This window comes from Sturnus vulgaris, unplaced genomic scaffold, assembly GCF_052056855.1.
Source record: "Sturnus vulgaris isolate bStuVul1 unplaced genomic scaffold, bStuVul1.hap1 Scaffold_141, whole genome shotgun sequence".
Lineage (NCBI taxonomy): Eukaryota > Metazoa > Chordata > Aves > Passeriformes > Sturnidae > Sturnus > Sturnus vulgaris.
Genome location: NW_028276063.1, coordinates 450,330 through 465,543, shown reverse-complemented (window position 1 = coordinate 465,543; position 15,214 = coordinate 450,330). Strand labels below are relative to the sequence as shown.

At 51.4% G+C, this 15,214-nt stretch overlaps 1 protein-coding gene across 1 annotated transcript in view; it reads right to left on the bottom strand.

Moving 5' to 3' along the window:
* The window catches only part of LOC148219388 (uncharacterized), a 198,893-nt gene that overhangs the window by 180,086 nt on the left and 3,593 nt on the right, over nucleotides 1-15,214 (bottom strand). Inside the window, exons 2-3 of the mRNA XM_088157664.1 lie at nucleotides 12,830-12,911; nucleotides 12,044-12,643 (exon numbers count right to left, since the gene is read on the bottom strand). Of these exons, the coding sequence (XP_088013790.1) occupies nucleotides 12,044-12,643; nucleotides 12,830-12,911 (682 nt within the window). The remainder of the gene's footprint in view (nucleotides 1-12,043; nucleotides 12,644-12,829; nucleotides 12,912-15,214) is intronic.

Genomic DNA, 15,214 nt, shown 5'->3' with positions numbered 1-15,214 from the left:
CTTCATTAGCCCGGCTTTTGGGTACATGTGCATCCACGTGTCGAACCTTTATGGTCAATTTCTCTACTCGGGCAGCAATGTCCTGCCAAATCTCAGCTGCCCAGATGGGTTTCCCTCTGCGCTGCCAGTTGGCCCTTTTCCAGTGATCCAGCCATCCCCACAGAGCATTAGCTACCATCCATGAGTCAGTGTAGAGATAGAGCCTTGGCCACTTCTCTCGTTCAGCAATATCCAAAGCCAACTGGGCGGCTTTCAGCTCTGCGACCTATCTCGGTCCAACTTGTCCCTCAGTAGCTTGTGCAACTTGTCGTGTGGGGCTCCATACTGCAGCTTTCCATTTCCAGTTAGTGCCTACAATTCGGCAGGAGCCATCAGTGAAGAGGGCATATCGTCTTTCAGCCTCCGGTAGCTCATTATATGGTGGGGCTTCCTCAGCACATGCCACTTGCTCCTCTTCTTCTTCAGAAGACAATCCAAAAGTCTCACCTTCAGGCCAGTTTGTAATTATTTCCAGAATCCCAGGACGATTTGGATTTCCAATACGGGCACGCTGAGTGATGAGAGCAATCCACTTGCTCCGTGTGGTGTCAGTGGCATGATGGGTGGAAGGCACCTTTCCCGTGAACATCCAGCCCAGCACTGGTATTTGGGGTGCCAGGAGGAGTTGTGTTTCTGTGCCAGTCACCTCTGAGGCAGCTTGAACTCCTTCATAGGCAGCCAAGATCTCCTTCTCTGTGGGAGCGTAGTTGTCTTCAGATCCTTTGTAGCTTCTGCTCTAGAATCCCAGTGGTCGATCCCGAGTCTCACCAGGCACCTTCTGCCACAGGCTCCAGGACAGACCATGGTTCCCAGCTGCAGAGTAGAGGACGTTCTTCACATCTGGTCCCGTCCTGACTGGGCCAAGGGCTACTGCATGAGCAATCTCTTGCTTGATCTGGGCAAAGGCTTGCTGCTGCTCAGGGCCCCAGTGGAAATCGTTCTTCTTGTGGGTAACCAGGTAGAGAGGGCTCACAATCTGACTGTACTCAGGAATGTGCATTCTCCAAAAGCCTATGGCACCTAGGAAAGCTTGTGTTTCCTTCTTGTTGGTAGGTGGAGACATAGCGGTGATCTTATTAATTCCCCCTGTTGGGATCTGACGACGTCCATCTTGCCACTTGACTCCTAGAAACTGAATTTCTTGAGCCGGTCCCTTAACTTTACTTCGCTTAATGGCAAAACCAGCTTTCAGCAGAATCTGGATAATCTTCTCTCCTTTCTCAAAGACTTCCCCTGCTGTGCTGCCCCATACAATGATGTCATCGATATACTGTAGATGTTCGGGGGCCTCACCCTTCTCCAGTGCAGCCTGGATCAGCCCATGACAGATGGTGGGACTGTGCTTCCACCCCTGGGGCAGACGATTCCAGGTGTACTGCACGCCCCTCCAGGTGAAAGCAAACTGAAGCCTGCACTCTGCTGCCAGAGGAATGGAGAAAAATGCATTGGCGATATCGATAGAGGCGTACCACTTTGCTGCCTTGGACTCCAGCTCGTATTGGAGTTCCAGCATGTCTGGCACAGCAGCACTCAGCGGTGGAGTCACCTCATTCAATGCACGATAGTCTACGGTCAATCTCCATTCTCCTTCAGATTTAGGCACAGGCCAGATGGGGCTGTTGAAGGGTGAGTGGGTTTTGCTGACCACCCCTTGGCTTTCCAGTTACGAATCATCTCATGGATGGGAATCACCGAGTCTCTGTCAGTACGGTATTGCCGACAGTGTACTGTTGTTCTGGCGATTGGTACCTGTTGCTCTTCAACTCTCAGTAGTCCCACAGCAGAGGGGTCATCTGCAAGACCAGGCAAGGTGCTCAGTTTTCTAATGTCATCTGTCTCTACAGCAGCTGTCCCGAAAGCCCAGCGATATCCTTTTGGGTCTTTGAAGTATCCATTTCTAAGATAGTCTATGCCAAGGATGCATGGGGCCTCTGGGCCAGTCACGATGGGGTGTTTCTGCCACCTGTTCCCAGTTAAACTCACTTCGGCCTCCACTACAGTCAGCTGCTGGGATCCTCCTGTTACCCCAGAAATAGAGTTGGATTCTTCTCCTACATACTTTGATGGCATCAGAGTACACTGGACACCGGTGTCAACCAAAGCCTTATGTTTTTGTGGGTCAGATGTGCCAGGCCATCGGATCCACACAGTCCAATAGATCCGATTATCCCTCTCCTCTACCTGGCTAGAGGCAGGGCTCCTCTATTCCTGATCTTGGTACATGTTGCTCTCTCCCTGTAAATAGATTCTTGAGGTTCCTTCAAGAGGATCAGTCATATCATCATTATGATACTGTCTGGAGTTCTGTACACGAGAGACTGGAGCAGCATTGACTCTAGATGAGCTTCTTGTGTTAGGTGTCCCTCTTTTCAGCTCACGTACCCGGGCTGCTAAGGAGGAGGTGGGTTTTCCATCCCACTTCCTCATGTCTTCTCCATGCTCCTGAAGGAAAAAACAGAGGTTACCTCGTGGAGTGTGTCCTCTCTCCCTGCCTGAGGAACACCGGCTCCTAATGGCAGAAACTCTTGTTGGTTCTGGTAAGAACTGGTAGTTGTTTTCCTTAAGTTCTTTTTTTTTGGTTTCTGATGGTCCTCTTCAATCAAGCTTCGGACTTGCTCCACCAGCCTTGTTTCCACGGATGAGACATGGGTACGAAATGGGGCAGTGACAGTGTCCTCATAAATTCTTAGTTTATTGGCCAAGACGCCTACCATGTCCCCACCTTCCCTCCACTGCAGCATTGCCAGGTAACGGGAATACATCTCTGGTCCAAGCTGTGCAAATCTCAACCACATTTGTGACGTGCACCGGACACAGTCTGGGCTCTTAGGAAATCTCTCATCTTCTGAGAAAATGATCTCCAGCACGGCCAATTCCCTCAGGCATCGGATACCTTGTTCTATTGTGCTCCATTTTCCTTGGTGCACCTGGAGATCTTCTTTACAAAGGTACCTGTCCACATTTGTCAGCAGTCGCCGCCAGAGGCTGAGAGTTTCTTGGGTTCTCCCAATCCCCTGGTCAATGACCACATCCCGGGATAGAGATCCCAGTTGCCTGGCCTCACTTCCATCCAGAATGGTGTCATTGGCTGCAGCATCCCAGATGCGGAGCAGCCAGGTCAAGATGGACTCATTTGTCTGGCGGGTGAATTCCCTCCGCAGGTCACACAGCTCACCCAGGGATAGAGAGCGAGTGATGATTTCTGGCTCTGTCACTTCTGCTGGGTGCGAAGGTCCTGCCACGTCCTCGTCACTCACTATGTGAACTGATTTGCTCTTTGATTTCTTCTTCTGAACGGGGGCAACTGCTACTGGTCTACGCTGTTCTGGCTCAGTGATGGTTTGTGTGGAAATGCTGATGGCGCATCTGGCTTTTTTCTCCTCTGTGGCAGTCTGCATAGACACGGACACTGATGCTTTGCTTTTGGCTTTTTCCCCCTCTGTGACAGTTTGCATAGACACGGACACTGTTGCTTTTTGTTTGGTTCTTCTGCTCTTTGTGACATTCTGTGCAGACGTGGACAAAGTTGATTTGTTTGTTTTTTCCTCTTCCTCAAGAATACGCTGCAGTACACCATGTAGTGTTTTGTTTCTAAGCATGTTCGAGGCTGTAAAGGCTGTGCAGAGGAGACAAAGCAGAACTAACAACAATATTATGCTGTCCTTAGCATCCAGCGGGAACTCAACATTTCCAAAAACTACTGTATCAGGCCGGAAAGATTGGAAAAAATCATCCTTTCCCCCTCCCCCCAAGGGCTGGGTGTGATTGTTAAAACCCCGGATGTAGCAACCTAGACTAGGACAAGCAAACAAAGTCGAGTATATATTCCGGATTATGTTCATCGCCTCAGAGGTTATCATGCAGTAGACATAATAGGCTAATAAAGCAATTTTTATACCATATCCTGCTCTACACAGGAGCATTACAGCTGGCAGATAGTTCCCCATGTGTGGAAAAATATAGAGAGCAAGATATAAAACCCATGTAAGCATGTTGAGAATCATGGAGAAAACAAAATTGTAATACTGACTTTCCTCAGTACCCTTTGTGCCCCACGTTGGGCGCCAATAAATGTGTTGGTTTGAAAGTAAAACCAGTGCGAGACTCCAAGTCAGTAATACAATTTAATAGGAGAAAAGAAAAAAAAATAAAATACATGCAATAATATAAAAGAAAACAACCACCAACACAGTCAGAAATACAACCTGACACCCTGTCAGTCAGGGTGTTGGTAGCAGTCCGATTAAATGGTGGCTGCAGTCCTCCTGGATGACAGATGTGGTTCAGTTGAAGCAGTGCTCCTGTAGAAGGTGCAGTTTTCCTCCGAAGATTCAGCGATTATGTGGAAATGATCCGACTTTCCTCTGGGATCCAGTAGAAAGGTCTGCCCTCGGGTCCCAAACCCCAGATTTTTATCTAGGTAGGAAAGGCTTGGCTCCTGCCTCTGGATGGAGCATCTCCCAATGGGATGATGTAATCTTATCAGTCACGCAATAGGACTTAATGGCCCATTAACGGAATATATCTTCTGGAGGAGGGATGGGTTGTGAATAGATAACGATGATCATCCCCCTGATCTTATCAGATGGCACATCAGCAGAGGATATCTCCCACAGAGATAAGGATCACCACCCCTCCTACATTTTAAGAGATGGTGACAGAATACACATTTTTGTACTGTACCCCAGGACATCCTCACACATCTTCTGACCTTATCTGTCTCTTGCACGACTGCATGTCCCTTACCTCCTCACAGCACAGCCAGCAGACTCCATCCCAAACTGCAGCAGACTCTGGGTCAGCCAGCTAACCCACTCATTTAGAACAACCCAACTCCTTGGGCAGGCACAGATGTTTCCACTCCTCAGTCATCAGTACAGCTGTAATTCATTGGGAGAGATTGCCTTCTGTACTATCCTTTCAATCTGTCTTCCCATTCTGGGGCTCTGTGCTTTCCTTCCTATGGAAAAGAACTGTCATTCTCCTCCAGGTGCCCATGGCCACAATTGGGATTCCTGCTCCAAATTTCCTTAGATGCAAGGATTGTTCCCAGGTGAAATCTGCCAGGACAGACAGATCTGGCTGCCTTGGCCACCCAGGGGCCACCTCTCATCTGCCTTTGAAACACTGGGACCATGTGGTTTCCTTTCCTATGGGAAAAAAAGCACCTTTCATGTCCAGGCGCCCATAGCCAAAATTGGGAGTCCACATCCAGAATTCTCTATATCCAAGGACAGCTCCCAGACAAAAGCTGCCATTGCTGTCAAGTCTGGCTGGCCTTGGCTTCCTAAAGGCTGCCTTTCATTTGCCTTTGAAACACTGGGGCTCTGTGCTTTCCTTCCTAATGAGAACAACTCTTCTTCCAATCCTGGTATCCACAACCAAAATTGAGATTCCACCTTTAAAAATCCCTATGTCCAAAGATAGATCCCAGATGAAAGGTACCAGGAGAGACAAGTCAGGCTGGTTAGGCCTAAGGGTGGCAACCTCTCATCTTCTTGCAAAACACGTGGGCTTCTCACTTTCCTTTGCTATGGTGAAACCATCCACCTCGACCAGGCAGCTGTGGCTGAAATTAGGATTCCACCTCCAAAACTCTGTACATCCAAGGATTTCTCCCAAGTGAAAGCTGCCAGGACAGACAGGTCTGGCTGCCCTTTGTCTCTTGGGGACTGCCTCATACCTGCTTTTGGAACACTGGGGCTCAGTGCTTTTTTTCCAATGGCAAAAACCATCCCTCTTATCAATGCAGAAATAGCCAAAATTAGGATTCCATCTCTGAAATTCCCTATATCCAAGGATTGCTTTCAGACTAAAGCTGCCAGAACAGAGAGGTCTGCCTGGACTGGGTCTGTGATGGTCGCCATTCATCTGCCCCTTAAACACTGGTGGTCCATACTTTCCTTCCTATGGAAAAGAGCCATCCTTTTCCTCCAGATGTCCATGTCAATACTGAAATTGGTATTGTACCTCTAAAATTCTGCATATCCAGGTATTACTCCCAGACAAATCTGCAAATACCATCAAGTCTGGCTGTCCTTGGCCTCTGGTGACTGCCCCACATCTGCCTCTGCAACACTGGGGCTTGGTTGTTTCCTTCCTGTGGAGACCATTGTGACACCTTGGGGACCCCGTGGATCCAAGGGGCCATTGTGACACTGTGGGGCCTCGTGGCACCAAGGACATCACTGTGGCCCTGCTGGGCCACATGGTCCAAAGGGCCCAGTGTGAAGCAGCAGGGCTTTGTGGAACCAAGAGGCCATTGTTGCATTCCAGGGCCTGGTGCAGCCCAAGGGCCCTTGTGATCCTGCAGGGCACCGTGGATCCATGGAGACCATTGTGGCATTGCAAGGCCCCATGGAAGCATGGAGACCATTGTGACACTGTGGGGCACACAGAACCAAAGGGCCATTGTGACCCTGCAGGGCCTCATGGAAGCCAGGGGCCATTGTGACACCTCAGGAGCAAGGAGAACATTGTGACAGTACAGGGCCTCATGGAACCAAGGGGACATGGAATGGGTCTGGATGGTTTGACCTCCTGGGGGCCACAAGGCAGGTCTGGCTGACCCTGGCATGTCGAGGGCTGCCTCTCATCATCCTCTGGAGCACTGGGGCTCTGTGCTTTCCTTCCTAGGGAAATAAACCATCCCTCTTTCCTGCTGCCCAAGGCTGAAATTGTTACTCCCCCTAAAAAGTTCTCCATTTGCAAGAGTTCTCCAAGCAAAATCTGCCAGGAGAGACAGCTCTGGCTGGCCTTGGCCTCCTGTAGGCAGTCTCTCATCTACCACCAAACATGGGGCTCTGCGTTTTCCTTCCTGTGGAAAAGAACTGCCCTTCTCACCGAGGTGTCAATGGCCAAAACTGGGATTCTACAGCTAAAATTCCATCTATTCGAGGACTGCACCCAGAAAAAAGTAGCTAGGACAGACAGGTCCTGCCTTGTTGTCTGGTGATTTTCTTAGACTATGAGCAGAATGTTCTCTTTTGCCAAGACCTTGGAGAGGGCCCAGAGATCTCCCCAGGTGGGCTTTGGAGGCTGCAAGCATATGAGCACTGTGTAGGGGCAAAGGAACTCAGTGCTCAGTGGAGTGGAGACTGAGGAGAGCAAAGGAGAGCCCTGGGAGGGGTTGAAGGTCAGTTTCAGAGATGGTGGATCCTTTTGATATAGCAGAAAACAGCCTGAGAATGAATTAATTAATGCCAAGGGAAATTGATGAGGGCCAGACTGGACACAAGGAGAAAGGAATTTCTCTCCCAGGGAAGGGCTGTGGTGAAACACGTCCCCCAGAAGTAGTGTGGGCCAGCCCAAGGCTTTGTGTGTGCAGGCAGAGGCAGGCAGGAGGCAGAGCTGTCAGCAAAGGAAGGGGCCAGCGAGGTGGGGCAGCCGGGGGATGACGACAGCCTGCAGGGACAGAGGCGCAGGGCATGGACACCGTAGGACAGCCTGGGCTGCAGAGGGCACAGGGATGGGCAGCAGCTGAAAGGCCCTGACACAGCCAACTCCTGCAGCACTTGGGCCATGCACGCTGGCCCTGGGCCTGAGGCCAGCAGGGGACAAGTGAGCCTTGCTGTGCTGGGGCCTCATTGCCTCCTTGTCCCTGCTCAGCAGCCTGGCAGGGGCCGCCCCATGGTGCTGCCCTTGGCATTGCACATGGCCAGAGCCCAGTGGCTCGGGAAGAGCCCTGAGCAATGAGGGAGGGACAGGATCTGCCTTGCCAGGGGCTGGGGCTCAGCCCTTGGCCCTTTGCATTCCTGAAACACATCCAGGTTTGCTCAGCATCACAGACACCTTTCCCTTGTTTGTCCCCCCTGCCATCACTGCCTCCAGTGTTCTGCTCGAACTGTGTGATAAATGTGATTCGTGCTAAATAAATTGTAACTATATTTACAAAATTTTATTTAGATCAAAAGAAGACATCTTTTACAGAATGAGTGGGGAGATGGGTGAGACAGGTCAAAGGACATCTTCCAGATATTGGGAGTTGAACAAGGATGTTGGAAGGGAATCGTAGAAGGACAAAGGTCTGATAAGTACCATCTAGAAATAGAGTTTCAACCTTGAAATGGGCCAAGATGAGACGATTCCAGGCATGGGATTTAATTAGAGTCTTATGGAAAACATCTGTTCAGTCACATAGTGAGCATGCACTACCTGCAGGTCACAGCTCGGTCATTGATGAAGACGACGAGCCTTCATCAGAAATAAAACCCTCAAAAGGATGAGAGACCCCCTAACCCATCAGTAGAGCATGCTCCGTACACACAGTGACATAGACTTTAGGAATAGAAACTAGGAGGAGTTTTCCAGACACTTGTGTAGCATATAGTATATAAGGGGGATTGTTAGCCTGGATGCTTTGGTACGTGAGGAGGGGCGAGTCCCTCCCCGTATCCCCGGTTGGGGGGCCCCTCCCTGGTCGGTTTTGCTCATGCTTTATATGAACCTCAATTATACTAAATTACTTACTGCCAAATTTTACTTATCCTAAAATATATGGATTCAATACTTCGATTGTATTGATCTCCAATACTTTAATTGTGTACATTTATCATTGTTACTATTAAAAATTTGCTGCTGCATTTAATCTTGCTGCTTGATAAATTGGAAAAATAAAAAAACATTCATAACAATAGGGACCCCAAAATAATTTTAGGGCAACGTCTAAAATTACACTTGAGGACCCCAAAATTTCAAAACTTCCCAATAGGGACCTAAATAGTCCCATGTTTGGACCCAAAATTAAAACAAAATCCCGGTGGAGACCCCACAATTCTCAATATGCACCGAAAAACTCCAAACAACTACAAAACTACAACTCCAACACTACAAAATTCCCTTTAATTACACCAACGTTTCCTTATGGGGAACCCAAAGTTCCCAAGTGACCACCACATTTTCTTTAAGGACTCCAAAATTCCCAAAAATCCTCAATAGGAGCCACAGAATTCCCTACAGGAACCCCAGTAATTCCCTGGACAGAGCACAAAATTCCCAAGAACTCCCTTTAAGAATCCTAAAATTCCCCTAGAGAGCCTGAAACCCACCTGGACCCTTTAGATCCACTATAGACCTCCCAGACCCCTTTTAGGAACCTCCCAGAGTCCCCTAAATCCCCTAGAGACAAACACAAATCCCATATACAGATCCCCAGTTCCCTACAGCTCCCCTGTAGACCTCCCAGACCCCATTTAGGGAGCCCCAGAGCATCCCAAATCCCCCACAGACAAGCCCAAATCCCCTATAAAGTCCCCCAGAATCCCCCCAGGGCTGTAAAACCTCCACCAGCAGTCTATAGATGTCGTATAGACCTATCAATCACCCATAAGGGACCCCCCAGAGACCCCAAATCCTCTATTACCAAGCCCAAATCCTCTATAGAAATCCTCAGACCCCCCCTCAGTCCCCTATAGATCCCCTATAGATCCCCCCCAGCCCCACCGTAGCTCTCGGACATGCTGAAGCCGGGCAGGCAGACAGGGAGCAAAGATGGCGGCGCCCGGAAGGCACCTCCGAGTGTTCCGAGCATGCGCGAGAGGAACGCGCCCTGAGATGGGCGGGGCTTGGAGGGGAAAGGGGCGTGGTGAACACATGGGCTCGGCCGGAAAGAAAGGGGCGGGGCTAAAGATAGACGGGGCTGTGACTAGACAGGGGCGGGGCCAAGGAAAGGGCAGGAACTGTGAGGGTAAGGGGCGGGGCCAAGGAAAGGGCGGGAACTGTGAGGGGAAGGATCGAGGCCAAAGGGCCACGCAGTCCCAAAAGGCTCTGGTTTGGCTTAAAATCTCCAAGAAAAGATCAGAAATCCAGCCTAAATCTACCAGGTTTGGGCTAAAATCAGCCAAACGGGCCTCAACTCCACACAAAGGCGATCTAAAATCATACACATGAGCCTTGCAGAGTCCAAAAGTTGCCTAAAATCCAGCCTAAACCTGCCCAGTTTGGTATAAAATCACCCAAAAGGGCCTAAAATCTTTGGGACCAAGACTGTCACAAGAAATGGCATCAGCACCAAGAATGAGACCAAAATCAGAATGGACACCGAGACCAAGAATGAGAACAGATCCAACACCGGAACTGAGACCAGCACCACTCCAGAACTGGAACTAGGACTAGGACCAAGACCGAGACTGAGAGTGTGACCAGCACCAGAACTGGCACTGAGACCAAAACTGAGGCCCACACTGACACAGGAACCGGCACTGGGAGGGCTCCAGAACGGCTCTGGTACCAGCACTGGCACTGTGAGAACTCGGACTGAGACAGAGTGGGACCAGAACAAGCACAGAGACTGACATCGGCACCAACACCGAGACTGGCACCTCTCTGGGACCGGGCCTGAGGCTGAGATTGGCACTGGGAGCACAACAGGATCAACACCGGCACCAACACCAACACTGGGACCGAGACCACTCCACAAATTAGACCAAGACCAAGACTGAAACAAGAACCGGCACTGGCACTGAGACTGGGATCGCTGTAGGACTGAGAATGAGACCCAGACCAGCACCGGGACAGAGACCGACACCAGCAGCGCTCCGGGATCTCCGCGTTCACTCCGGGGAGTTTTGGCTGCGCCCCCGCACGGGACTGGGCAGGACCAGGAGGGACCCCTGGGTGGGGTGGGACCTCCTCGGTTCCCATCGTTCTGGTGCAGCCATCCCGGTCCATATGGTCCCAGTCCACGTGATCCCAGTTTGTACAATCCCAGTCCATGTGATCCCAGTCTGTACAATCCCAGTCCATGTGATCCCAGTCTGTACAATCCCAGGCTGGATGGCCCTGATCCAACTGGTCCCAGTCTGTGCAGTCCCAGTCTGGCGGATCCCAGTCCATGTGATCCCACCCCCATGATCCCAGTCTGGATGCTCCTGCATGGCTCACACTGCCAGGGTCTGGAATTCCAGTTCCCAGCCAGGAAAAGATGTTCCTGCCCTTGAAGGCAAAGCTCTTCAGAAGGGGCCAAAAGCCAAGTGCAGCAAGATCTTACAGGGACATTTCACTGCCAGCCTTCCTAACTTCACCCATGGCTGTTGGAGCTCCTGCACGGGCAATTAAATCAGGGGAGGGTCTTTGTTGGGAGCTGCCCTGGGTCAAGGGAGACCCTGAGACAGAAACAGAGCGGGCAGAGAGAGACAGGAGAGAAAGGAGGACACAAACACAATCAGCTGAGAAGGTGCCACTGAAAACAGAACAGGAACTGACTAGAAGTGAATGGGACAGAAATCAGGAATTGTGAAACTTTTATTTTCTATCAAATACATTGCTTGGCAACCAGCCCCACACAATCCCAATCCCAGCGCTCCAAATTTGGATCCCACTTTTCCCAGTCTCCTTCCAACCCCTTCTCACCCTGCGGGCTGTGGAATCCAGTAAGGTTCCTGGGGGATTGATTTGTTTTGAGGATCCACTTTGCAGTTGGATTGAGCCATTTTGGATTAAAATTGAGGTACTTTCAGAGGGATTTGAGAGGTTTTTAGGTGACCTAAATCCTCTTGGCTTTTGGTGTGAAAAGAAATGGAGAAGAGAGAAAAACTAAGGCCAAAACAAAAGGATAACCAGCCAGGTGTCTTCCCCAGATGGATCCCAGGGAATGTGGGTCACCAGGGCTCAGCTCAACATGAGTTCTGCAGTGGGGGATGGAGTTGGAGCAGCACACAAGATTTTCTTGCACTAGGGGGATTTACAGGGATTGCATTAATGCTGCCTCTGTTGGTGCCTGTTCAAAGCTGAGCTCTGAGAGAAGTTCGTCCCACACTCAGGATACTCAAAGGGGCTCTCCCTGGTGTGGATCTTTCGGTGGCAGATCAGGTTGGAACGATGCCTGAATCCCCAAAACTTTATGGCCTTTTCCCAGTATGGATTTTCTGGTGGCAGATTAATTTGTCACACACAATGAAGATGTTCCCACTCTCCTCACACTCGTGGAGCCTCTCCCCAGTGTGGATGCGCCGGTGTCTGGTGAGGTGGGAGTTTCGCCTGAAGCCCTTCCCACAGTCGGAGCACTGGAAAGGCCTCTCCTCCCTGTGTGTCTGTAAGTGCCTGAGGAGATGTGAGCTGGTGGTAAGCCTCTTCCCACACTTGGAACACTCGTAGGGCCTCTCCCCAGTGTGGACAATTTGGTGGCGGATCAGGTGGGAAGGGTGCCTGAAGCCCTTCCCACACTCCTCACACTGGTATGGCCTTTTCCCAGTGTGGATGTTCTGGTGGCAGATCAATGTGGAGCGTTCACTGAAGCTCTTCCCACACTCCCCACACTCGTAGGGCCTCTCCCCAGTGTGGATCCTCTGGTGGCGGATCATGCTGTTCCTCCAGCTGAAGCTCATCCCACACTCTGAGCACTTGTGGGGCTTCTCCCCATCACGAAGCTGCTCATGGACCACCAGCTCCGAGCTCTGGCTCCATCTCTGGCCGTTCCCCCGGCCCAGGCTGGGGCTTTCCTCCTCAGATCCCCGCCATCTGCGTTTGCAGCCCCTCCTCGTGCGGGATCTCCGTGGCTTTTCCTCCCCGTTGCATTCCTGCGCCGTGGAGCCGCTCCAAACGGCCTCTTCCACGAGGTTCTGCCGCGGGGATTTGTCCTCCCTGCTCTCCGTGCTCAGCTCCTTGTCTGGGGCAGGAAGGACAAGCAGAGGATGGGATTTGCCTCCGTGCCAGAGGGAAGGGGAAGGAGATCCTCCCCGCACGTCCCCGGCAGGACGGCGTCAGCAGCGGGGTTGTCCTGCAGCCGGGGGCTGTGCTGGGCTGGGAGATGGAGCAGGACAGAGGGGAAAAGGGGCACTGAGTTCCTCCTCACCTGCCTGCGGCTCCCGGGCCATCTTCCTCTTCCTCGCAGCCTCCTCTTCCTCCATCGGGCCAAGGGTTGGGAATGGGAAATCCTGGTTTGGGGAAAAACAAGGGATGTGCGCTTTGTGTTGTGGGTTCCTCCTGCCCAACTCCATCCCTAGAAGGCCCCGAGCATCTCGGGTCCATAAAAACTTCCCAAACACCAACATTCAGCCCTGAAAATGCCTCCCAGGGGTTCCTGGGAATGGTCCCTCCCCTTTGGTGTTTGGGGGTTCCCCCCAGTCCCAGCTGCTGGGGGTCACGCTTGTATTGGGGGTCCCCCATCTACTCGGTCCCCACCCTGCCCAGGCTGCTGGGAGTCCCAGCAATCCAAAAAGTTCCCCCCTCTTCTGTCCCCCCATTTAGGGATTCTGGGTGTTTTTGGGGTCCCTTCTCCCCTTATTCTCTGCTTTGGGGTGCAGGGGGTCCAGGGTGTCCCCCCTGCCCCTCTCCAGGCTGTTGAGGGTCCCAAAATCCCGGCGCTCCCCCCTCTCTAGGCTCCCCACTTTGGGGTCCTGGGGGACACAGGGCTCTGCTCCTCCAGCGTGCCTCTTCCAGCAGCTGCCACCGGGACCCCCCAATGTCCCCCGTGGAGCATTTTCTGATCAGATTTGGAGCTCTGCATTCTCCAAACATCCCCCCTGCCCAAAAAAATACACAAAGCACCCTGAGAGACGCTGGGAGTATTCTAGAGAAAACTGGGTGCAACTGGGATCAAACTGGGGGCAGGTGAACCATGCTGAGGTAACTGGGAGTGGCCGGGAAGGACTATGAGATTGTTCAGGGCAACTGGGATGTGGTTACTACGCTGCAAAGAGAGAGAAAAGACAGCAACACACACGGACCTCTTTTGGGGAAAAAAGGCCAACTTTATTGTACGGACATCCCATATTTAAAGTGTGTTACGTGCAGTTAGGACAGGACAGTAGTTCACTGGACAATTGGGAAAAATATCCCTGGGACAGCATGTCCGGATGTCCCATGGGAAAGACACCAGGTGTTAATCTTTATTATGTATTCCCTTCTGTTTTTCACCAAGTTATTGCTCTGGGAGACTGCGTCCCTAACTGAAGCTGTAGTCAGCTTGTCAGCCTGGGAATGGACCTGAGAGACAGGAGAAATCCAGGCCTGAAAAGAATTGCCAAGCTGCAATTTCCTAGCTCTCTAAATGTGAGTGTCCACACTGGGATATTCTGGGAATGTCTGAAACCATAGGGCTGGTGACTGGGACCTAACTGGGAGCGACTGGGAATGTCCTGGAGGAAAAATGGGACCATGCTGGGGCAACTGGGGGAAGTGTGAGTGACTGGGGCCCTGCTGGAAGAGACTGGCATCATACTGGACTCATACTGGGATCTTACTGGCAGTTGCAGGGGCTATGCTAGGGGCAACTGGGAGAACTGGGAACGCATTGGACACAAGTGGTGTTGGAAATCGTATCCTTGCAAAAATCTTTGCATAACTTTAGTCGAGGGGATTAATTTGCCCTACAAAAAGACTTCTTTGTTTCTTTCCAGGGCATTGCTGCACCAGGTGGGGTCTGATGAACACAACACATCAACAGACTGGGAGCAGCTTAAAGATCAAGGGCCATCAGCGGCCACCGAGGAACATCTACCCCAGACTCTGCCTCTGGCAGAATTGCAGACATTTCTTCTGAAAACACTGATAAGAAAATCAGGGAATCAAGACGGAATTAACAGCAGAAGGGAAGAAACCCAGATCCAAAAGAAGGCCAAATATTAGGAACTGAATATTTGCACCTTGAGACCAAAGAACACTAACTCAATTCATTTCTATGAGCATTGACTGTATAAAAGATCTGAAAAATTTCCTGAAAAGGGAATGTCATGGAATGATTGTCTCTGCACAGCTGGGTTATGTGTGGATGAGATTTCTGTGGTACACCCGGGCCACAACATCGTGGCCAGAAAATACAGAAATGCCTTGACTCTCTCAATTTAAAATTGTTGTTAAAAGTATTTTTGTTTCTCTTTTAATTTCCGTTATCATGGGAGGAAGTGGGCGAAACTGGGACCGTGCTGGGGTAAATTACATCATGATACGGAATCACTGGGACTGCCTGGGCTGCTACTGGGAGCAACAGGATCATACTGGGAGCGACTGGGCTCGTACTGGGAGCAGCCACTCCCGGCTCCCGCACCCCCGAACCCCTTTCCCGGCCATGCCGCCCCTCCAGCCCCAGCACCCCCCGCCGGGGTCCCGGCAATCCCAGGGGTCCCCCCCTCTCGGGCTCCCCGCTTTGCCCTTCTGGGGCTCTCCTGTCTCTGGGCTCCCGCTCAGGGAAGCCGCGGCTCTCCCGGGGCTCCCCCAAAGCGGTGTCCCCCCGCCGATC